This window comes from Dasypus novemcinctus, chromosome 4, assembly GCF_030445035.2.
Source record: "Dasypus novemcinctus isolate mDasNov1 chromosome 4, mDasNov1.1.hap2, whole genome shotgun sequence".
Lineage (NCBI taxonomy): Eukaryota > Metazoa > Chordata > Mammalia > Cingulata > Dasypodidae > Dasypus > Dasypus novemcinctus.
In genome coordinates, this window is record NC_080676.1 from 27,133,366 (window position 1) to 27,159,636 (window position 26,271).

At 38.0% G+C, this 26,271-nt stretch overlaps 1 protein-coding gene across 1 annotated transcript in view; it reads left to right on the top strand.

Moving 5' to 3' along the window:
- Positions 1–26,271, top strand: part of LEKR1 (leucine, glutamate and lysine rich 1) — a 275,552-nt gene that overhangs the window by 246,578 nt on the left and 2,703 nt on the right. Inside the window, exons 13-14 of the mRNA XM_071214463.1 lie at positions 971–1,135; positions 5,702–6,001. Coding sequence (XP_071070564.1) covers positions 971–1,135; positions 5,702–6,001 — 465 coding nt within the window. The remainder of the gene's footprint in view (positions 1–970; positions 1,136–5,701; positions 6,002–26,271) is intronic.

The following is a 26,271-nucleotide window of genomic DNA, read 5'->3' on the forward strand; positions in this document are numbered from 1 at the left end:
ATGTTGGCCCCACTAAAGGAAAAACTGCCTAACTCTTAGAGCTGTCTGAAATGGAAGCATGGGGAAGGACTGAGTTATGGTTTCTGGAGGTGTCAAGGCACAGAGCAGACAGTCGTTTGGTGCCGATTCTGCAGATGAGGCTGGAGGATCAGAGCATAGAATTAATCTCCACTGACTTGAATTCCTGCTTATGCTAGAACTTTACACACGTGCTCTTCTCTTTCAATCCTCAAAATGACTCCCAAAGGAACTGGTTATAACCCCACTTTACGAAGACCAGGAGAGGTTACAATTCCAAATTTAAGATCACAGAGCTAGCAAGTGACAGAAACAGGATTTAGAGCCAGGATTTCGGCTGAACTCTATTTGAATCCAAAGCCCTTGTTTATTGTTTCCACAATTCACAGAAGCTTGAGAGATTGAAGTAGGAGATTTCTGAGGTCCCTTCCAGCACTGTGATTCTGAGTCAAAATATGGTTATAGGCATCCCTGACTGTGTTCCTTTAATCATTCTTCCAGCCTTAATCACTCTGAAGTAATAGTCTATGAATCCAAACTTTCTATGACCTCCTTCAAGAAAGTACCATTTGAAATATCAGCATTTGTACTTGGCCTCCCTCTGAATTTTCAGCACAGCTTAGCCCTAACTATGGACCTCAACTTTTTTTTTCTTACAGGGTTGCTGGCAAGAGCTAAGTTTACAGTATAAATGTACTGTGTATACAGTATGAATGTACTTACAACTGAGCTTTTAGCATTTCTGGAAACTGTCATAATACAAAGTCCTAAATTCATTACTAATTTACAGTTTTTATAAGGTCTTAGGATTCTTGGTCCAGGGCCAATTTTTCTGACCTAAGGTCTGGGCAGAATTTTTTTACTTGAAAATATTAGAGTCTGAGAATAAGGTTAATGCGCTTATTTAAAGGTAAAATGGCTTTACACCCAGGTGTTAAATACTGTTTTCTAGATTGAAGCTGAACTTGCCAAGGAAAGAGCCCGACATTTAGTTGAATTTCAGGAGCAAGCTCTTCTCTTTAAAGAAGAAGCTAAACTGAAACTTGATATTGAAAAAGAAAAATACCAAGAAATAATCCAAAAGTATCAGAAAGAACAAGAGGAACTACAAATGAAGGTCTGTCATTTTGATGATCATTATTATTTAATGGGTTTGAAACTGCCAAGGCCAACCTATAGATGTTGGTTATATTTCCTAAGGATGCTACCTCATGGGCACTATGCCTTGGTTTTGGCCATATAGATAAAATGTTTTGACTATTCTTCAAAATGGCTTACTAATATAAATTATGTAAGCATATAATCCAATTATGTATGGATTTTTTTCTACTAAAATTAACTTTTTTTAGCAACAGCATAAATTGTGTAACTGATTACTACTATATCACTAGATATTGCAACATCCCAAATAGCCAACATAAAAAGATAACAAGGTTTTATATAATTAAAATTTCCCCAGAACTAAAGGTTGTCCCCTTTAATAGCAAATATTTTCAATTTTAAACATTTTTGAACTAAGGAAAATATTTTAAGTGTATTTCACATCACCCTAATTTCTAAAACAATTTGTCCTGAGCATAATTTAATGTCTTGTTTTGTTTTTTTAAAGTTTCTCTTTTGCCTTATTTTTATAGATCCAAAATGTAATGGGTTTTTGGTTTTTTTTTTAACTAGTCAAGGATACTACCTAGTTCCCATCAGCTCCCTTTTCTCATTCCCATTTTTATTTGCTCCTTTTAATCAAGACCCAGTGGGGAAAACGTATTTTGAATAAACTTATTGAGAAACAGTGTAAATTAAGCATCAGATGAGACTAAAGCCATCTACCTTGGTGTCCAGGAGCAATGGAACAGCTATTTCAATAGTGAAAAATTGGCAAGGCCAGCTACTTGGACAGGAGACCCCTGCAGCGCAGAGGGCCCCACCTGTAGTGAGGCTTTGCACTTGGGACTTCAGTGCTCTTCAGATGCTTTCTTGAAATTCTTAATAATTTTATCTTTAAGTTAAAGTTTTATAAGTGAAGTCTGCTTTGGGAAAAAGGAGCATGTGCCTGCGCTTGGAGAGATCTCCTCCCCTCGCTCATGATTGTTGTTGCCCCTTACCCTGGGTAGCTCAGGGTCTCCTCGGCAGGGAAGGTCTTCATTTTGTTGTCCTCCTTCATGGGGGCCTCAGCACAGACCCCAGGAGGGGGTCAGCCTTGTGTCCTGTGGCATCCTGGAGTGAGGCAGGCAGCAGCCGTACCCCCAAACTATGGCAACTTGGCAGAAACCTCTCGACTCCTCCAGCTACTGACTCAGTGCAGTGGTTGTAACCCCTTAGGGGTGGCTGGCCATCTGGCCATGGATTGGGGCAGCAGGTCCATAGGAAGTGGAGATTGATTTTTTCAGTTTGCACTAGGTCTCTCAAATCATATAGCCAGCCCTGAAAATGGGACGTTATTTCTAGAAGGAAGGGAGGGAAAGTGGGAGGGGAGGAGAGAGAGGAGGGGAGCCATGAGGGAGAGAAATAATGAAAAATATAAACATCTTACAATAGATTGACACCTTCCCACACCAAATTTAAACTACCTGAACCTGCTTTCATTTCTAAATTCAAAAAATCTGTACTCTTCCAAGAATTTGAAAACAACACAAAACAAAACCTAATAAATGAATAACAACAAAAACCCCTTAATTTTCAACTTGGCCCTGACTCTCTGAGGAGCAGCTTTCTAACCTCTGAGTCCCAGGCTTGCTGCTGGACCAGGACCTAGTTCTTCAATAACTTAGTAGCAGCTCTTCCATGGCTATGGATTGCTGTTACCTCGTACTGTGACTTTCTCTCTTCCTCCCACCTTCCCTCCCTTCCTTTTTTTTTCCCTTTAGATGGAAAAACAAAAAACAAAAACCAAAAAACAGGACAGATGCCTGCTCCACTGAAAGAGAATTAAAAGTCTCAGCATAAAAGCGATGGGACAGGGAAGCATCTGTGGCTCAAGCAATTGCGCTCCCATTTACCATATGGAGGACCAGGGTTCGATCCCTGGGACCTCCTAGTCAAAAAAAAAAAAAAAAAAAGAGATGTCCCAGACTTGCAGCGCAGAGAAGCATGGGCCCCTGCACAGCAAAGCAACACACCAAAAAAATGATGATGCAACCAGAGGGGAGAAAAGAACTATGATGGGACAGTATTCATCATTTAAAGGCCCTGAGGAGAAGGAAAGGGGAAATTAAGGAAATATGGCAAGTACAATAGGTAACTGTGCAGTAGTAAACCTCTCACCTGGAAAGTGATGGAGCTCATTTTTGTACAATTTATGAATGAATTCCAAAGTACTTTTAAAATGAGTCCAGATACATTTCTGGGAAGTCATACTACCTGTTATTAAAATTAAAACTATTTTTAGATGAAAGGTAGCATTTAAGAGTAAGAATAGATACAAAAATACTGTGAACCATCGGGGATAAATGGTTCCCTCAAGCATATATTAGACCCCAAACCTTGAGGAAACACCTGTCTTTTTATTATTTCATTGCTGTCATGTGAAAAATGCCCATATCAATGGAGACAATTTTTCACATGGAAGATCAAAAAGGTAACACCGACAGACCAGGAGGCAGAAGCCTCCGTGCGCAGGCAAACTGTGTGCAAGTGTGGGGACAGGGTGACCTGGAGAGAGCGGGCCTTGGAGAAAGAGGCAGCCCCAAGTCAGCACCAGCTTAGCCAGGCCCGAGCTGGCCAGATGCTAACCATTTCTCAAGAGAAGTCAGAAGTCCAGATTTTGTAAGTGAAAAATCTCCTGATTGTTAGATGTTGATTCCCTTTTACAAACTTCAAAACATATTTGTGGTGATGTGAGCCTCTCTGAAGGAGAACCTGCTGTATTTTAGTGTCAGCTTTCCCCTGGATGACAGAAACCACTGTTCAGGCCTAGCACTGACCATCTTCCTTCCTGGAGTAATTGAAGACAATGGAATGTTAATTTATAAAACTACTAACTGTAGCGAATAGATTTCTCTCAAAAGTTGTTCTTTATGTAAATTGAACATTGTTTTTAAAGATTTATTTTTATTTATTTCTCTCCCCCCTCCCCCCTCAACCCCCACTCCAGTTGTCTGCTCTCTGTATCCTTTCACTGTGTGTTCCTCTGTGTTCACTTCTATTCTTGTCAGCAGCACTGGGAATCTGTGTCTCTTTTTTTGTTGTCATCTTGCTGCATCTGCTCTCCGTGTGTGTGGCGCCACTCCTGGGCAGGCTGGACTTTCTTTCGTGCTGGGCAGCTCTCCTTAACGGGGAGCGCTCCTTGCGCGTGAGGCTCCCCTATACGGGAGACACCCCTGTGTGGCAGGGCACTCCTTGCGCGCATCAGCACTGTGCGTGGGCCAGCTCCACATGGGTCAAGGAGGCCCTGGGTTTGAACTGTGGACCTCCCATGTGGTAGACGGATGCCCTAACCACTGGGCCAAGTCCACTTCCCTAAATCGAACATTTGAAACACATCTTGGGTGCATAAGTCCTTTTAAGTAATAGTTCACAGAGTCCTTGGAACATTGGTCTATGAATGTTTTCCAGATTCTCTGTGGCCTGGTTACTTGTTGTGCTAATATTTATAAGACAATATCTGTAGAATAAATAATAAGGATATAGCTCATCAGAAGCCGCTTTGCTCTTTCTGGTTTGTTTTTTGTTTTTGTTCTTTATTCTGTTTGTTAAGGACAAAGAAAATAAACAGTCTTTTTTCTTCTAAAAAGTTTCATGACTATGAAGAACTTCCCTGGGTTACTCTCTCCTTCCTTTATCTGGAGATACCACCTTGAGAAGCAATATATTTTCAGAGCATACAGTATGCTCTAGACCTGCACTGCCCAGTATAGTAAGCTGCTAGCCATATATGGCTATTTAAATGAACACAAATTAAATAAAATTTTAAAATAAGTTCCTCAGCTGCATTAGCCACATTTCAAGTGCTCAAGAGCCAGTACCGGCTCGTGGGAGCCAATTGTGAATATCTCTTCCTAACTCTGATTAGTGATGTCATGTTGATAGTTTGTAAGTGCCATGGTGAGAGTATATACACCATGGAAATTAGCAAGTACTACAAATCCATTCTTTTATTTTAATTTTGGAAAGCCAGTTTTCAGACCTTTACCAGGACACCACTATCAATGGCCACATATGGCAAGTCTAGCACAGAATATTTCTGGCATTACAGAAAGTTCTGTTGGGCGGTTCTGCTATAGAAGATGTAGTGTATGGGATCCCTCCAGTAATCATACATAAGAAAAAAAAATAAAGTATGCCAAAGGAAAACATTGGCATGGTATGAGTAGAGTGTAACTGTGGTGTGCTCCCCTACCTTCGGCCCCAAACATCAGCCATCCCTAGGTCCCAAAGGCACCCTAGAGTGCATCAAGTCAGGCATCTGATTTACTTGCCCTTGGTAGCTCAATCTACTTACAGAGATGTGTAATCTTCCAAGGGTGCCCAAATGATTAGCGCAAAAATGCTTCTTTAGTTGGTAAAAATGCAAGTTTTATTCTTCACTTTTAAAAGAACATCTTGAAGTCTTACATAAGTCATAGAATTTGTTATCACCTGATCAGAATAGTACACTGAGTATGTGTAATAAACTTCTTAAAAAAACATAAGTTTCTAGTTACCTAGAGAGTATTACCTGCAAACTAATAGGAGATTTGTCTTACAGATATCTGACTTAATCGCAGGCTCTACTAGAGATCTAAAGCTAGAAGTGGCCACTCTGGAAGAAAAACTCCGTGAATCCTATATTCAGTATACTGAAGAATCTGAGTCAAAGGAAAAAGAAATAAAAAATCTTAAAAATGTGATAGCAGAATTTGAATCTCGCTTGAAGAAGGAAATTGACAGTAATGTTTCAGTTTCAGAGGATTTGAGGAAGAAAATGAAACAGAAATCAGATGAACTGGAAGAAGTAATGCTGGCACAAACACAACTGATGCAGCAATTTAACCAGTCCCAGAAAGAGGTAGGAATCTGTAGCAAATCATTGCAATTAGAAAGAAAGAGTACATTCTTTGAAAAAGCAAACAGCAAAAGCATGAGAGGCAGCTTAGTGTCATGGAAGAGTCCTGGACTGTTAGTCAGGGACCTGGGATCATATGCTGGCTCTGTCTTAACTAGGTAGTAGTCATTTAACCTCTCTGTACCTGGTTTCCTTTGCTGTAAAGTGAATATGTTGAACTACATGATCTCTAAGGTTTCCTCAGTGCCCTTTTCTGCTGTGTTGCAAATGCCTATTTAAATTGTCTAAGACTAGAAATCTTTATATATTTATGCCTTATTTGTTTTGACATTATGATTTCACCAAAGAAACTTTTAGTGCATTACTGCTTAAGTTCAAAAAAAAGTGTTTGTACAATATATTTTAAATGTAATTTTTCTTAAGGGTTTTATTTTTCTGTCATCCTAGACTTATAAGATAATTTACATGGTTGGCCTCTTTCTTACATGTACATGATTATTTCAACAGTGTTTTTATTCAAACTGAGTTGATGCTTATTTTGAAATGAAAAACTTTTTCCTAACAAATTCTTGTTTCAGAACTGTTAAGTAGTTAAGAAATAGTGAAGCAATTAATATGTTCTCTAATCATAAAAGTTAGGTCAGATTAGAATAGTTGATTCCATTTATGATGGTATAGCAAATAAAGGCAAATGGAAGAAAATTTTAAATGCTAGTGAGAAGTAATATTTTTGCTGGTTTTGTTGGCATCTTAGTAAAAGACTGAAAGGAAGGTGCTAGTAGAAGTAGTGATGGTAAGCAATTAAATATACCATGTTCTTGTATATTTAAATTAACAACCCCCCAAAAATTTATCTCATTATAATTATGAAGTAAACCTTTAGCAAAGTTATAAACATAAATTAAAATATGGAATGAATAGAGTACTGGATTGAGAATAATCCCAAAAATAAACTATCAGTAGAAATTATTTCCATGTTACAGATAAGGAAATGAGTCAAGTGGGTTGAATAACTTGCATAAAGTCATACAGCTTGATGGAGCCAAGATTCAGACTGGAATCTCCATTATACATGTTTTCTCCTCCAGGAAACCTGAGTTCTAAAGTGACCTCAGGCTTAGTATTTAACAACTACCAGGCACTGGAGATGTAATTTTGAAAAGATTGACAACTGCCATTCCCTACTCTCAAAGGAGAATTTAAAGAAAATCTTGCATGAGGAATTAAATTAACATCCAGGGGAAGGAATGAGCTAATAGAAGTTTATCATGTAAAAAGTATAGGGGAGCAGATGTGGCTCAGTTGTTCAACACCTGCTTCCCGTGTGCGAGGTCCCAGATTAAATACCCAGTAACTCCTAAAAAAAATAAAAAATAATTTTAAAAGTATAGATTAAAAGCTAGAAAATTGGCCATAAGGACCTTTATTGTTGTATATTGCTGCATAATAAATTACCCCCCAAATTCAGCAACTTAAAACAACACTTACTATCTCAAATTTCTGTGGGTCAGGAATCTGGGCATGGCCTAGCTGGATGCTTCTGGCTCAGGATCTCTCAGGAGGTAGCAGTCAGAGTGTCTGCTAGGGCTGTATCCTCATCTAAAAGCTCACCTGGGAGAGGACTGGCTTCTAGGCTTACTTAAGTGATTGTTGATAGGGCTTATTTCCTCACAGGCTGTTAGACTAAAAGCCTCAGTGCCATGATGGCTATTATCCAGAGGCCTCCCTCAGTTCCTTGTTACATGAACCTCTCCATAGAACAGCTCACAATGTGGCAGCTGGCTTCTCTCAGGACAAGCAAGAGAAAATGAGAGAGCACAAGAGAGGGTACCCAAGAGAGTAGATAAAATCTTTTTGTCACCTAATCTCAGAGGTGCATCCAGTTGCTTCTGCTATATTCTGTTCATTACAAATGCGTCATTAAGTACAGTCCATACTCAAGGTGAAAGGCTCGTACAAGGCTATGAATATCAGGAGGTGGGGATCATTGGGGGCCATTTTAGAGGCTACAAATCACAGGATCTGTGGAGGTAAGTTTAACAAGGGAAGCTAGATGAAAAGTGAACAGTGCATTTCTTTTTCAGACAAAAGGAGCTATATTTGATGCTCTTCCTGCTCATTGGTTTTGAAAGGAAGCCACTTGGAGATGAAGTTTTATATTTTTTTAAATGTGGCTTTTTGAAAGACACAAAACATTGGGTTTATATATAAATGATCAAAGATCACTCCTCCAAATAAAGTTAATACGGACAAACTTAGTGGGAGATTCCTTTTTGGGGAGGAGGGAAGGCTATGTTTTCTATAAGATATTACCAAAATATCACCTCAATGTTAAATAATTAGAGCTGAACTGTAAGAGTAAACAAGGATGCTTCTCCATGCCAATGCCAGCCAATTGGTTGAACATGCCCAAGTCCAGAATATTCTTATAAGAGGAAAGGAGCCAATAAAAGTGACAGAATTTATGAGCCAGAGAAAAATAAAAGTTGTAGCATGTAAAATAAAAAGCGCTACTCTTTTGTTTTTTGTGGGGTTTTTTTGTTTGTTTTTGCTCATACACACTGGACACTAAAAGTTTTTAGATTCTAGAAAAATAAAACTGTATTTACGGGGAAAACAAATTCCCATAAGAAAGAAGATAAATTAATGGTTTAAGAAGGAGGTTAATCAAGGGGCAGAAAGTCCTGCTCTCTTTCAAGTGGCCATAGAGTGGGTGGGCTTTGTTTTTAATTGTATGAAGAAAACTCTCAAGAATAGGAAGAAAGCCAAGACCCCTATGGGGCAAAATAGCATTCCTAAAGTGGAGCAGGAGTTATTGGAGAGCATCTACAGAAATAACCAGGGTCAAGAAGGTGGAGTGAAAAGAAGTTAAAAAAGGTGCAGGTCAATAAGAAAAGAGAAAATGGGAAATAAAAATATATTGGAAATGTAAATATGAGAAAAAAGACCCTGAAAAGACATACCCACCTACAGAATTGGGAAATAGTGCATTATCATTTAAATCCAGGTTAAAGTGGATTGCATGGTTCTTGCTGCCAGTTTTTCTTTCTATTAGTTCCTTTTAAGTCCTATCAAGAGAGTGTGGCCCCACTGATGGCAGCCTTGTTTTGATCCAGAGACAACAACAACAACAAAACAGCTCATGTATAACCACCAAAGGAAAATCAGTACAGAGAGTTTTCTTTTTTGAAGACTATGGATGCAGAAAACACAGGGAGAAATGTTTTCAATTCTACTTGTTCCTGTAATCATCTATGAAGGTGAAAGATATTCAAAAATAGAAAGGATTACTAGTTAAACATGGAGAGATAGATGAGTATGTTTATCTCCACTTCATCTCCAAACACCACTAAAATGACAGTAAGTTCATGTTTTAAATATATGGATCTATAAGGACAAAGAGAACAGGAGAGGAGCTGACACTAGATGAGAAAGATAACAATAAAAATTCAGGAAATGGAAATCAAGTAGTGGGAAGTGAATGGTAGGGAGATCCAAAAAAGGAACACATCTAACTATGTGACACAACACTGGAAATGTTCAGAAAATGTTCAGGAACCAGATACCTCTGAAAGAGGGAGAGAAGAATGGGGCTGAAAACAGAACTGTTTGAAAGATTGTGAAAGGAGCAGAAGACCCTTAAATACCCTCCTCAATCCTATCCTCCCATCCTGGCAGGATATCTGAGCTTTACTCTTTAGAAAAACTGAGTAAGAGAGACTTTGATCTTGAGAACACAAAACAGTAGAGTGTGGGATAAGGCAAGGAGCTATAGTGAAAGTCTATATATTAAATGGTAAGACCTCCTAGTTCCTTTCACCCACCCACTTCCCAGCAAACAAGCTTATATACCCATAGCCAGGAAATTGGAAGAGCCCTATTTGGAGAAATGAGCTGACTCAAAATAAAAGACCTATGGATACTTACAGTTGTGGGTCTCCCAATGAAATTGCTATATCTATGTCTGATCTCCCCACTGAGAAGAGTTATCAGTCACTAAACCCTACTCAGCCACACAGAGCTTCCAGTAACATTTTGGAGACTCATCTTACGTGAACAGCCAAGGATCACCAAACATTTAATATGAAAGACAAAAACCAAAAACAATTAAATAAGCAAAAAAGAATTCAGAAGAAACAGATACAAAACAATGCTGGGAGCAAAAGATATTTTTAAAATGTTTAATTAATATGCTCAGAAAGATAAGAGAAGATATTTATCCATGAACTATAAATAGGAGGCTATGGAAAAAAACAAGAATTAGTATTAAAACTGAAGTGAAAAATTTAATATTTGTGTTGTTAGATAACAAACATGAGGAAATCTCCCAGAAAGTAGAAGTACAAGGCAAAGAGATGAGGAGAAGAAAATAAAATTAGATCAGCCCAGAGTATCTAATATCCAACTAATAGGAGTTCCAGAAAGAGAAAAGGGAGGGGAAAAAACTATCCAGGAATTAATTAAAAGTATTTCCAAGAACTGAAAAGTCAAACATTTCTAGATTAAAAGGGTCTACCAAATGCCCAGCATAAAAAAAAATAGGCAAAACAGCTACACCAAGGCCCTTCATGAAATGTTACTACTCTATGAATAGATATAATTACAGTCTTTATCAAACTAAGGTCATGTAATATTCTAAATCCTTTGTTGTCATTTCAACAATGTTCATGGCATTTTCACAAGTACATACAATATTCAAGAAACCACTTTCTCTCTTCATCCATAAGAAATAACTCCTCATCCATTCAAGTTTTATCATGAGATTGCAGCAATTCAGTCACATCTCCAGGCTCTACTTCTAATTCTAGTTCTTTTGCTAATTCCATCGTATCTGGAGTTACTTCCTCCACTGAAGTCTTGAGCCTCTCAAAGCCATCCATGAAAGTTGGAATCAACTTCTTTTAAATTCCTGTTAATGTTGATATCTTGACTCCCTCCCGTGAATCACAAATCTTTTAAATGGCATCTAGAATGGTGAATACTTTCTAGTTTTTCATTTTTTTTTTCTGAGAGCCATCAAAGAATCTCTATCTATGGCAGTTATAATCTTATGAAATGTATTTCTTAAAATAGTAAGACTTGAATTCACAATTACTTCTTGGCCCATGGGCTGCAGAATGATGTTGTGTTAGCAGGCATGAAAACAACATTAATCCCATGTACATCTCCATCAGAGCTCTTGGGTGACCAAGTTCATTGTCAGTGAGCAGTAATATTTTAAAAGATAGTTTTTCTGGGCAGTAGGTCTCAACAGTGGGCTTAAAATATTCAGTAAACCATGTTGTAAACAGATGTGCTGTCATCCAGGCTTTGTTGTTGCATTTATAGAGCACAGGTAGAATAGATTTGGCATAATTCTTAAGGGTCCTGGGATTTTCTTAATAGTTAATGAGCATTAGCTTCAATTTAAAGTCACCAGCTGCATTAGCCCTTAATGGGAGAGTCAGCTTGTCCTCTGAAGCTTTGAAGCCAGGCATTTATTTCTCCTCTCTAGCTATGAAAGTCCTAGATGGGGAGTGGGTGTGGCTCAAGTGGTTGAGCTCCTGACTCCCACATAGGAGGACCCAGGTTTGGTTCCTGGTGCCTCCTGAAAAACAAAAATGAACAAGCAAAACAAATGAAAAAACCAACTGAGGGAAGCTGATGTGGCTCAGTGGTTGAGCACTGGCTTCCCACATACAAGGTCCTGGGTTTGATCCCTGGCCTGCAGTATCTAAAAAGAAAAAAGAAAATAAAAGCCCTAGATGGCATCTTATTCCAATAGAAGGCTGTTTCGACTACATTGAAAATCTGTTGTGTAGTGTAGCCACCATTATCAATTACCTTAGTTAGATTTTCTGGATAACTTGCTGGAGCTTTTGCATTAGCACTTGCTGCTTCGCCCACTTTCATATTATGGAGATGGCCTCTTTCCTGAAAACTCATGAACCAACCTCTGCTAGCTTCAAACTATTCTTTTGCAACTTCCTCACCTCTTATAGCATTCATAGAATCAGAAAGCATTAAGAACTTTTTCTGGATTAGGTTTTGGTTTAAGAGAATGTTGTAACTGGTTTGATCTTCTATCAAGGCCACTAAAAGTTTCCCCATATCAGCAATAAGGCTCTTCTTATTTTTTGTTCACTGGAATAGCACTTTTAATTTCCTTCAAGAATGTTTCTTTTGCTTTCTTTCACAGCTTGCCTGTTTGGTTCAAGAGGCCTAAATTTTGGACTATTTCAGCTTTTGGCTTGCTTTCCTCACTAGGCTTAATCATTTCTAGTTTTTTATTTAAGTGAGAGACCTATGACTCTTCCTTTCACTTGAACACTTAGAGGCCATTGTGGAGTTATTAACTGGCCTAATTTCAGTATTATTGTGTCTCAGGAAATAGGCCTGAGAAGAGGGAGACTGATAGGGGAACGGCAATTGATGGAGCAGTCACACACATCTTATATGGATGCAGTTCATGGCACCCCAAAACATTACAATAGCAACATCAAAAATCACTGATCGCAGATCACCATAACAGATATAATAATAATGAAAAAGTTGGACACATTGTGAGAATTACCAAAATGGATACAGAGAAACAAAGTGAGCATATACTGTTTGAAAAATGGTGCTGTTAGACATGCTTATCCCTGGGTTTCCACAAACTTTCATTTGTAAAAAACCCAGTGTCTGCAAAGTATAATAAAGTGAAACAATAAAACGAAGTATTCCTGTACTCAAAAGCTTCCAGAGGAAAAAAAAACAGGTCACTTACAAAGGTCAGGAATAAAAATGGATCAGAATTCTTAGCAGGCAAGAGTAGAGACTAGAAGCAATGACTTCAAAATTCTGAAGGAAAAAATATTTCCAGCCTAGAATTCCATGTCCTGCCAAATCAAGTGTAATTGCAGAATAAGGATATTTTCAGATGTGAGATTTCTCAAAAATGATACTTCCCTTACGTCCTTCTCAGGAAGCTATTAGAGGATACATGACACCAAAATGAGGGAGTAAAGTAAGGAGAAGATTGAGGAATCAGGAAATAGGTGGTCAACACAGGAAAGAGATGAAGAGAGCCCCCAGGCTGATGGAAGGAAGAGATGCAAGGATTACAGCACTGAGCTTTAGAGAATAACCGGGTTAGCATGAGTGGAAGGAATGGAGGGTTCTTAGAAGTATGTTTCTGAGAACAAGAACAAAGAGAAAGTGATAGACTATCTGAAGTGTTGAACAAGTTGAAAGGATATTTACATTCTGAAAGTGAATTTGATGAAAGAATTCGTATTCAATACTAGAAAACTAAGCAGATAAATTCTGGGGCAATAATTAATTCTGAGGTAGAAAGAAGCTCTTCGAGAAAAGAAATGTAAGCATAGTATACTGCATGGCTCAGGTGTGCATAATATTTATATAGTTATAATAATATAAAGCTGAATATAGATTTGACTAAAATTGTGATAGATATATTATGTCAGGAGGAAGGAGTGGCCAGAGAGGACTCTGAAGAGGTAATATTTGAGCAGACCTGAAGTAAGAGAAAGAACATTCTAGGCAGAGGGAAGAGCAAATGTGAAAGCTCTGTAGCAAGGAGCATCTTGCGAACATACGAGAAATTGCAAGAAGTCACCAAGCATTTCTAGAGCTTAGTGAGCAAGGAGAGTGATATCAATCAAGGTTGGAGGGGCCAGTTCATGTGGAGTCTTTGTAGGCTAGGGCAAGGAGCTGGGATTCTTTTCTAAGTGTGATGGAAAGTCACCTGGTATTTTGAACAAGTAAATGACATGATCTTGATTTTTAAAGAAAATAGATTGAAGGAGGTAGGGTTGGAAATGAAAGTAGGGAGAGCTGTAGCAAAACTATTGAAAAGGTCTAGAAAGTTGTTAATGGTCACAGTGATGAAGGAGGTGAGGAAATGGCCAGATTCAGGATATATTTTGAAGTTAGAGGCAACAGAAGTTGCTGATGGATTGGATAGTGTAAAAGTATAAAAGGAGTGAAGGATAACTCCAAAGAGAGCAATCTCAGCAAATCGTAGTGACAATTATTGAGATGGAAAACACTTAGAAATGCAATTTGATTTAGTATATGTTATCCTAACATGTCTATTAGATACCCAAGAAGATTTTGAATAGGCAGTGTGTTCAGGGCGAAGGCTGGCTGCAGATACTGATTTTGGAGTCATCCACTTGTAGCTGATACTGAAACCTTGAGACTGAGATCACCCAGAGAAGGAGGTAATAGAGAAAAGAGTTGAGAGAGGCACTCCAACTTATAGAGGCTGGGAAGAAGTGGGGAATCCAGAAACAGAGTGAGAAGGAAGATCTTATTGAGGTAGGGAGAAAACCAGGAAAGAACACTATCAAGGATTATCAGTAAAGAAAATATTTCAGGTCCACAACCACATACCTGAAAACTCTGGGCTCAGATGTATTATGGAAGTCAAATTATATTTTGAATTTTAGAAACTAATTACAGTGCATATGCTAAGCATGATCTAGAATAGGTGCCTACTACCCCACTCAGTGACATTAATATTGCTGCTGTGAAATGTATGTGAATGGTCACACTAACTGGAATAAAGTCCATAATTAGGATTGTGTCAGTCCAGTCAGGATTTATAACCAAACGTAATGAGTTAAAATTTGTTTTCAGAGTTTTTGCAGTGTCAGAATTGTGGCTAAGAACTATAGATGTGAATTTGCTTTCATTACGTCTGCTTTTATGTCAGTTCACCTGACCATCTTTTCACTAAATTGTAAACTCCTTAAACACAGAAAATATATCAAAAAATGTCTCTTTATATGCTCTTTGGTAGATATAAGTTCATGGATGTGACCTGCAAAAGAGAAAGAAACATATTCACCTGGGCCTAATTTGGTGTTCAGTATATCTATGTTGGATTAATACATTAATGAATATCATCCGCAAAGCATTAAGCTAGGCCCTTACATGCATTCTCTCAATCTTCACAATAAACCCAGTAAGTAAGTTTCATTGGCCCTATTTTTCAAAATGAAGAAAGTTTCCAAAATTCATCTGGTTAAGTAGTAGAGGAGCCAAGACTAAATGCATGCTATTTCAAGGGAAAATAAGAAAGTAGGGATTTTATATATTTGTAGGAAGCTTATCAGTGGTTATTTTAAGCTATAGAAATTCTGAGTATTTGATCATAGAAAAATAATTTAGAACATGAATGCTTATAAATACCTTTCAGACAAACCAGTATAAATCAAATGAGATTGTTATATTTGAAAGCTCTTCAAGAAGTATACAGTACTGAAAAATTAGATTTAAGCTTTTGTTTAGATAGTTAGTTGATATTCAGAGTAATCTGTTCTACTTTGTCCATGGATTTGGCCAATAATATTTTGTTGTTACGAAAATTAAGCTTTGGGGGGTGGGGGGCAGATGTAGCTCAAGTGGTTGAGCGCCTACTTCCCATGTAGGAGTATTAACATGAGGATAAAGGCATACAATCCATGCAATCTATAAATCTAATGGTTTATGCAATTTGCAAATCATTATTACATACCCCATTGTGGTTAAGAGACACTTTCATAAGAAATTCAGGTATTAAAAAGAAATATGAGAGTATTTTATGCCACATACATTATGACAATACATTTCAAAATCCAGAGAAAAATAAAATAATAAAAATTGACTCAAGAAAAGGTAGAATATCTAAGTAATCCAATAATCCCTGGAAGCAATTGAAAAGATTGTGGAAGATATAATGTTGAAAAAGGCTTCAGGGGAATATGGTTTACCAACGTGTTATTTCCAGCTTTCAAGGGACTGGTACTTCCTAAGTTAAGCAAACTATTTTCAAGCACAGAAAAATATGGAAATTTACCAACTAATTTTCTTAAGCTATCAAAACCTAACACTAAAACATGATTTTAAAAAATAAAATTATAAACCTGATTTCATAAATTTAAATAAAAAATACCAAAAACACTTAGAAAATTAGGAATCAAAGGAAACTTCCTCAACATGATAAGGGGAAATAGAAGAAAAACCTACAGCTAACATCATATTCAATGGTGAAAAACATTAAAAGAGAAATAACTCTCTCTTTAAGATCAGGAACAAGACAAGGATGCCTACTGTCAACACAGTTTAATATTGTGCTCAAAGTTCTAGCCATAGCAATTGCACAAGAAAAAGAAATAAAAGTTATCTGAATTGGAGAGGAAGAAGTAAAACTCTGTTTGCAGACAATATAATCCTTAGTATTAAAAATACTGAAAAATATACAACAAAGCTATTAGAGGTAATAAATGAGTTCAGCAAAGTGGCAGGGTACAAGATTAAGATGCAAAAATCAGTAGTGTTTTCATACACAAGTCATGTACAATCTGAAAGGGAAACTAAGAGAAATTCTATTTACAATAGCAACTAAAAGAAATATCTAGGAATAAATTTATCCAAGGATATAAAGAATTTATACACTGAAAACTAAGAAACATTACTAAAAGAAATCAAAGAAGACCTAAATAAGGACATTCCATGCTAATGGATTGGAAAACTAAGTATTATCAACACATCAGTTCTACCCAAAGCTATTTACAGATTCGGCACAAACCCAATCAAAATTTCTTTGCAGAAATGGAAAAGGCCAATCATCAAATTTATATGAAATGAAAAGAAAAAAAAGAATAAACATACAAAAGTCCTTAACAAACTAGTAAGTAAATAGCAAGCAATTTGTAAAAAAAAAAAAAAAAAGAATATATTCAATGGCCAAGAGGGGCATAGTGCATGATTGCAAAATGGGTTTAATTATTTAAAAGTCAATCAATGTAACTCATATTTACAGAATAAAGTGCAAAAACTATGTAAGCATCTCACTCTAGGGGCATTAAAAAAAAAAAGCAGTTGACATAATTCAAGAACCGTTCATAATCAGAATTTTTAACAAGGATATGGAATTTCCTAAACCTGATAAAGAATATCTGTGGGAAAAAAAAATTATACGAAAGGGTTAGAGGCACCAAACAGCCAAAAACATCTTTAAAAAGAAGAATGAAGTTGGAAGACTCACACTTCCTGATTCTAAAACTTTTTACAAAGCAACAGTGGTCAAAACAGCACGGAACTGATAAAAGGACAAAACAGAGACCAACAGAATTGAATTGAGAGATCATAAATAGACCCTCACATCTATGGCCAACTGATTTTTGACAAGGGTATCAAGTTCACTCAATAGTCAAATTATAGTCTCTCAACAAATGTTGCTGGGAAAACTGGATATCCATCTTGAAAAGAATGAACAGTGACCCCTGTTTCATACCATATACAAAAATTAACTGAAAGTGGATCAAAGACCTAAATGTAAGAACCAAGACTATAAAACTGTTAGATGAAAATATAGGGAAGCATCTCTAGGACCTTATGTTAGGCAAAGGTTTCTTAGACTTCACTACAGAAGCATGAGCAACAACAACAAAAATAGATAAATGGGACTTCAAAATTAACTTTTTTGTATTGAAGGACTTCATCATGGTAAAAAGACAACTTTTGGAATGGGAGAAAATATTTGGAAACCATATATCCAATAAGGGTTTAATATTTGGAATTTATGAAGAAATCGTGCACCTCAGCAACAAAAAGACAAACAACCCAATTAAAATGAGCAAAGTCTTGAATAGACTTGTCTCCAAAGAAGATATACAAATGGCCAAAAAGCACATGAAAAGATGCTCAGCATCATTAGCAAATTAGGGAAATGAAGTCAAAACCAAGAGATACCATTTCATATCCACTAGAAAGGCTACTATTCAAAAAACAGAAAATAAGTGTTAAAAGAGGATGTTGAGAAATAAGAACACTCATTCATTGAGGGCAAAATTATGCAGCCACTGTGGAAAACATTTTGGTGGTTCCTCAAAAAGTTAAGTATAGTATAGTATTGACTTGGTAATACAACTTCTAGGTATATATCCAAAAGCTTTGAAAGCAGGGACTTGATTAGCTATTTTGGTGCCTGTTTTCATAGCAGCATTATTGACAATTGCCAAAAGATGTAAGCAAGTCATGTGTCCATCAGTTGAGGAATGGATGAACAAAACATGGTGTGTACATGTAATGGAATATTATTCAGCCATGAAAAAGAACAAAGTCTGAAACATGCAACAATATGGATGAGCTTGACAGTTTCAAGTTACATGAGTGAAATAAGCCAGACACAAAAGAATATTGTATGAACTCACTGATATAAAATAATTAGAACAAATAAATTCATAAAGTCAGAAACTAGAATACAGATTTCCAGGTGTCAGGGGCAGGGTCAGGGGAGTTAATACTTAATTGGTACAGAATTTATGTTTGGAGGATGGAATTTTTTGTGTGATGTTGGTAGTAGAATATTGTGAATGTAATAAACACCACTGAATGTCATTTTAAAGGTAAATTTTAGCTTGTATATGCTTCTAGTACAAAGTTTTTAAAACACATTACACTCAGGTAAGAAAAGGCAGATAAATAGAAAAAAATTATAACACAGATATAGAATACAGTCCGAAAGGGAATTTAATATATAATAAAGGTAAAATTTTTAAATCAGCAATGGAAAGATGAGCAAATATTATTAAAGTTTAGATCCTACCTCACACTGTATATTAAAAATGTCATTTTAAACAAAATTATAAAAGCATTAGAAAAAAATCATAGGATAATATTTTTATAACTTCATGATAGAGAAGCCTTCCTAACAAAGGCTCAAAATCCTGACGCTATAAAGATTTACAGATTTAGTATATAACAATGAGAAATGCCTTCATGGAAAAATCCACCATAAATAAAATTAAATGACCAACAAAAGGAAAATTACCACACACATAACTAAGGGCTGACTAATATCACTGGCATATTAAAATTGATATAAATTAATTCAACAAACCACTTAGATAAAAATGGTCGGTTGTTTACAGAAGAAAAGTTAATGGCCAATAAACATATGAAAAGCTACTCAACTTTATCTCAGGAAAATAACAAATTACAAATTACAATAGTAATATATCATTTTTTATCCAGAATGTGTCAAAAATATAAAAAGTTGATGATAAAAGCTCTTTCTTTGGCTACTGGTGAGGATGCAAATTGGTATAACTTTTTAGAGAACAACTTAGCAGCATCTATTAAAATTTAAATTTTTTGTAATTTCAACTTAGCATTCTCCCTTTGAACTAAAAATAGGTACGTAATTATAGATGGAGCAATGTTCATTAGCAAAAAAAAAAAAAAATGGATACAACTTTAATGGCCACCATATGGGAATGCTTTTTAATGCAATATCCATACAGTGGAGTCCTATGTATACAAATATTAAAAAGAGTGAAAAGCAGCAAAAACTTCACATACAACCTGGATCTGTTTTTATTTTAGAAACAAAAGTGAGTACAAGTGCATATCTATAGGATTACAGAAAGAAAGAAATGATAGGAAAACGTCAAAAAGGCTTTTCCACCCAACTATTAACAGTGGTTATCATTGGGGAATAGAAAGAGATTGGCAGGGGTTTTACTTCTTATTACCTTTGCAAACCATTGGGCTCATAATGATTTTAAACTTTTGGGGGCTATTCAATGTTTTTCAGAAATAAATTTATAAAAAGGAAGAGAATTGAAGGAAGGGAGGGTGGAAGGAAGGAATAATAGAAGACCCATTTACTTAGGAAAGTTTACTGATAAATTTGCCAAGGATGAATTTACATAAATTCTAAGATTAAATGTTAAAAGCACATGACATTTGCAAATGCAAATAGCATATTTCCCATAATGGATTTGCATAGTTTTAAGATATGCATTACCTGTGTTTATATATTTAATTGAAAGGGAAAAAATGCACTTGCCTCTCTGCTTACTCAATCTATGAGATTGGAGACACCAAAGTATCAATTAGTCAATTACCAAACTAGGGGTTTTTCAACTCTGGAACATAAATAAAGTTAGAACATCTGAGTCTCTACAGAAGAGTAAGGGGAGAGAAAGGTCAAGTTCTCTAAAATCTGCCCCTTGGGGAGCAGGGCAAGGGGCAGGGAAGCTTTTGGAGGCCATGGACTCCTAGGAGGATGGGTGAACTGAGGAAGATGAACAGAGCCCCAAGAACCTTTGCCTTGGGGTTTGAGGCAGAGCGGGGCTCAGGTTGGGGGTCTCCAACTGAGGAATGTGAGATTCAGGCAAGACTTGGACTTTTAACACATGGGAGATACAATCAGACCTGACACAGAATATAGATGTCAGAAAATTGACAGAAGGAGAAGAAATTGTTTTTGTTTCACTTAGTAGTACTAAATAAATATTAAAATTGGATTATTGAAATAGGAAGGTAAATCCTGAACACTATTTCGTCCTCATCCTGAAAATCTGCTCATGAAGCGTAGCAGTCGAAGAGATTATTGCCCTCTGTTTCTATTACTTTCGTTTTGAGATGCCTGCCAAAGTTGGTCTCACAGTATCCATTATGTTTGCAAGAATGGAAACATAATTTTAAAAGGCAACGTGCATGACATCCATCTTCCTTCTTCCCTGGAAATTTATTCCGATTATTATTCCTGCCTCACCAAAATGTCATTTCCACTGTTTTACTGCTGTGGATTAGTGGAACAGAAGAAGCCTTTGAATGGGAGTTAGGCACATTTCTCGCTAACTCCTACTCATCTTCTGGTTTCCATACCTTTTCCAGAGTTTCCTGTCACCTCAGCTCCCCACTCAGTTGGCTGGCCACCCATTCACCCTGGGATCTATCTAGTTAGGGTTGGTGGAAACTGTAATCTGATCATTCCCTGGCTGGTCCAGACCCCACTGGGTATAAAGCATGAACAAAGCCCCCATCTGTGCGTATTCTTCACTGCGGACTTGCTTTCCTGGCATGTTCCCCCCAAATTATACCAAATACAGCTGTTTCTCACAAATGAGATTCTCACCTTCAGAATGATCAAGTTACCCAGCAAAGCCTTCTCTCACTTCTTCCACTGTTTTTGGAATTGAAATTAACCCAGCTGTCTCTAAGGATAAAAATGAAAACAAACATAAAAATAAACCACTCTTACATTGCAAAGAGTGGAGGAAATTGGCCATTTTTTTAATATTAGAAATTTCAATTTCAAACAGATGGTGAGCTAATTTATATTTTCATTTTGACATTTACCTACCCAGTGGGCGTGCAATTAAGCCATATTTTAAGCCCGTTCAACGTGTCCTTTATCTGAAAATTTGTACAGTATCTATATATATCCTGCTTTCTATCCAACAGCGGAGCTCAAGGACCCGGGAACGTTAGCTCTCCCTCTCTTGGACTACCCTAACCAAGGGCCGCTCAGGATAGGAAACCTCTCCATGAAAACCCCAAGCTGCTTCTGTCCTCCCTGCCTCTCATCTTGCCCCACTCCAGAGTATTTCCCACAGAGCTGGCAAAGGGATCTTCCTTTATATTTGCCCATGCCAGCCCCCTGCTTGAAATAAACCTTTTAAGGACCCTTAGAATTAAGTCAAAACTCTGGTATTCGCATGTTGCTCAAGTCCTTGATCTGGCCCTGCTCATTCCTCCCCACCTCGGCCCTCCTCTCCTCCCTCGCACACTGCCCTTGTCACAATGCGGCTTGTGGGGTCTCTAGATACGCCTCTCGCTGGCTCCCTGCCAGTGTTTGCACTCAGTGCCTACTCTGCCTGGAAAACCGTCCTGCCCCCTCTTCACCTGGTTCATGCCTCCCTTTTCATTTTGACTGGCAATTTAGTTGCATCCCCATAATATTATTTTTATCCTGCTGGGGTATGACCAAAGATAATTTTATCTAAAATATTTACAATGTTATGCCTTCACTGATTATTCTTGTTTGCCCAGGTCTTGCAATCTTACTGAGCGTACTACATTTTACAAAATTTCCCATATTGTTCAGTGAAACACATATTAAAGTTCTGCAGCAACCCAGCCTTCCTCTTGCCCAGAAAGACAAGCGTTCTGTCTAAATTGCTGAAAACAATTTAACTGCAAGTGGATGATTCTTTTCCATGTATGATGGAATTTTCCACTAATGTGTCTACTGACTCCGGCCTTGTCCTCATGTCCTCTTGTTATGCCCTGTCACATACACTCCACCCCTGAAATGGCAATCCTTTAAACTTATATGTGTTCCATTTCCTTACTTTTTTAACACCACAATTGAATGGATTATAACATCCTGAACTGCCTGTTGGACAAAGCCGAGCTGCCGTCTCAATTTTAGAGAAGGAAGTGGTGGTGGCAGAGGAGATGCAGATACTATGAGATTCACCTAAGATTTCATAATGTTTGTGGTGGAGACAAGAATAGAAGTCCCAACTTTGGATCCTGTTTTCAGTTCATGAATCATCTTTTTGGGTAATAATAGAAGACAGATCCTGGACATTGTGTGTCCTGCCATGGCCCACTGGGTGGACTGGGGGAGAGTGTAGACTACAATGTAGACCACTGTCTGTGTGGTGCAGCAGCGCTCCAAAATGTATTCACCAGGTGCAGTGAATGTGCCACGATGATGGAAGAGGTTGTTGATGAGGGAGGAGTGGGGTGGGGGAGGTGGGGAGTATATGGGGACCTCATATTTTTTGAATGTAACATTTAAAAGAAACAAAAAAGAAAAGAAAAGAAAACATGGGGAAAAAAAAAAAGAGAGAGAGAGAACCCTTGTCCTGAAAGCAAACAGCCGTGAAGGAAGGATAAGTTTCAGAGCAGTAGACCCTAGACCAAGAATGCTCAGCAGCCCTCCTGGCACTTTGCTCCCACTGAACTGGTTATAGGTTAACTTTGGTTAACTTTGCCTTTTCATTTTCTCCTTTAGTGGATTGTCACTTGCCCAAAATACTTTTTAAGTGACTTGCTTTATGAGCATTTTCTGTAGAGGAATACTCCTTTCCTTTAAGACTTGCATTTAATTTTAGTAAATTGATTTTATTTTTCTTTTAATGAGAGTTCTTGTCATCACACTGCCCATCACTTCATCCTTCTATTTTGGTGCACCTATAATTTATGTCACTGATTTATTGACCTCATTGTTAATTGCTATCCATTTTTTTTCTTTCACATATTAAAATTAACTCTTTCTCATAGTTTTTTTTTAAAGATTTATTTATTACACACACATATATATACACACACCCACCACCCCAGTTGTCTGCTTTCTGTGTCCATTTGCTGTGTGTTCTTCTGTGTCTGCTTGTATTCTCATTAGGCAGCTCCAGGAACTGATTCCAGGACCTTCTAAGAATGGGAGAGAGGCGCCCATTCTCTTGCACCACCTCAGCTCCCTGGTCTGCTATATCTCTTATTGTCTCTCCTCTGTGTCTCTTTTTGTTGCATCATCTTGCTGTGCCAGCTCTCCACTCGGATCAGCACTCTTCGTGGGCAGCACTCCACGTGGGCCAGCTTGCCTTCACCACGAGGCCCCGGGTATCGAATCCTGGACCTCCCATATGGGAGATGGGAGCCCAGTCATTTGACCCACATTTGCTTCCCTCATGGTTTTCTTGATCAAGGGCATTTTATACTAATTTATTGAAAGCCACTTGAATAAAATCACTTCAAATTTTGCCACCTTGCCCAACTAGTGTTGCATTAATTCTTTTTACTTTTAAAAGAAAGTTTAGATCAATAGAATTTTTTAAAAAGATTTCTCTCCTCCTCCTCCCCCCCACCCCCTCCCCCCCAGATGTCTGCTCTCTCTGTTCATTTGCTGAGTGTTCTTCTGTGTCCACTTGGCATTTTCGTCAGGTGGCACAGGGAATCTGTGTGTCTTTTTTGTTGCATCATCTTGCTGTGTCAGCTCTCCATGTGTGTGGCACCATTCCTGGGCAGGCTGCACTTTTCATATGGGGCAGCTCTCCTTGTGGGGTGCACTCCTTGCACATGGGGCACCCCTACATGGGGGACACCCCTGTGTGGCACAGCACTCCTTGTGTGCAGCAGCACTCCATGTGGGCCAGCTCACCACATGGGCCAGGAGGCCCTGGGTTCAAACCCGGACCTCCCATGTAGTAGACAGTGGCTCTATCAGTTGTGCCATGTCCATTTCCCTGTGTCTCTAGGTTAATCAGACCCAGCAAGAGGGCGGAGACCCAAACTGGCTCACACCTCACTGACGTCCAATCCAAAGGCCCCACACCTACAGGAATGGATTAGTTCAAGAACAGTCTTTTGGGAAACGGACTTTGGCCCAGTGATTAGGGCGTCCGTCTACCACATGGGAGGTCCACGGTTCAAGCCCCGGGCCTCCTTGACCCGTGTGGAGCTGGCCCATGCGCAGTGCTGATGCGCGCAAGGAGTGCCGTGCTACACAGGGGTGTCCCCCGCGTAGGGGAGCCCCACGCGCGAGGAGTGCACCCATAAGGAGAGCCGCCCAGCGCGAAGGAGGGAGCAGCCTGCCGAGGAATGGCGCCGCCCACACTTCCCGTGCCGCTGACGACAACAGAAGCGGACAAAGAAACAAGACGCAGCAAAAAAAAAGACACAGAAAACAGACAACCGGGGGAGGGGAGGGGAATTAAATAAATAAATAAAAAATAAATAAATCTTTAAAAAAAAAAAAATCAATATCCTTTGCAGCAAAAAAGAAATATCATTCAAATTATAAAAAAAAAAAAAAAAAAAAAAACAGTCTTTTTCTTTTTGGGATTCATAAAAGAACTTTAAACTGTCACTTGATGAAATTAACTAGACTACTAATTTAGGCATAGGCAGCCTGGAGTAGAGCTCTGGAGGCAGGCAGGGCTCTACCACTTTAGAGCTGCGTTACTTTCAGCAAGTTAATTAACTTCCCTGAGTTTCAGAGTCTTCCATTATTAGGAGCAGTAAATGAGATGACACCTAAAGTAGCACCTTATTAATCTTCTCTAACTTACTCTCCCTTGCCTATTCCACAAGTATTTCAGGTAGAGTTAACAAAAACCAGGTGATAGAGCCACAAGCACTGTCCTTGGTCTCCCATTCTGAAAAAAAAAAAACTTCACTGGAAGCAAATAATACCTGATTTTTAAAATCTGTGACTAGATGGGTAATGTATATGTGTATATAATATATGTAAAGAACGAACCTCATTTAACTCCAGCGTGTAGCTGATCTTATAGAAAATTACTATACAACTGGCTAACCTAGAATAGTGTCATGCTCTCAATTTTGATTACCATATTTGGAATTGAATGGAATTCTGACAACAATCACAAGAAACTCAAATACAGCAAGATGCTACTTCGTTATTTCATTCTACCAAAAGCAGATTAGTCAGTATACCCTTGGGAAGGATGCTTTCCACTGAAAGGCACACTCAAGAATGTCTTGGCTCTTTTTACAAACAAGGTAATCTGATGAAAATTCATTTTTAATTGATGAATTCTATAGCACGTCATTTTAATTGTGTTTACATATTAGATTACCACTTTGGATTGTTTACTTTTCAACCTCTTTTTTTAAATACTGCACACATGCGAGTCAGGACGTTGGGGAGATCTGAGACCTGTTGCTTACCATGGACTTTGAAGTAATCTTGAGTGAATTCCATATGTGAAAGATGGGTAACACCTGAACTAGAAATGTAGAATCTCAGAATTTGAATGGAGCCTTAATGATCTGTACCAGCTAAGTGAGATTTAACAATTCAGGGTGTCCTTTGGACAACTCTATTACAAAGTTCTTCCTTACATTAAACTCCTAGGTTCCACCCATGGGTTCAGATTCTTTTGGGACATAAAAAGCACTTCTGCTTTTTATGAGGCTGCAACTTATTGAGGGCAGGAATTGTATCCACTACAACGTCTGGTAATTTGATAATGATAACTAAATGGAGTTAAAAAGTAGATCATGTTGTTCTTTATTTTGGGGCTATTTTCTTACAAAAGAGCAAATGTTCAGTATATTTAAGTTCCTTTAAGAAAGCTTCAGATAAAGTAACTACTTTTGTGGTTCAAATGCATGCTTTGTTTTGTTATTCGTTCAGTGTTACAATTCCAGAAATTTTACCTGTTTATGTATTGCAGTGCGCTTTCAGAATAACATACTTAATGGCTCTACAGGTGATGACTATCAGACCCCACGTGTGAAGGGCACACTACCTGAAGCACGAGACACAGAGAAGTTAAAACCCAACTTTAGTAGGCATCAGAAGAACCTGGTTCTCCCCAGGCCCCAGTACCACCAACATCTTGGTGACTCTGGACAGGTCACTTCTCTGCTTCTTAGTTTCTCTTCTGCGTACTGCAAGGGCTGAATCAAATGCTTTCTGGCTTTACAAATCATCTGCGTTTTTGACTTGTCTGTTCCCATGTGGTAGAGTA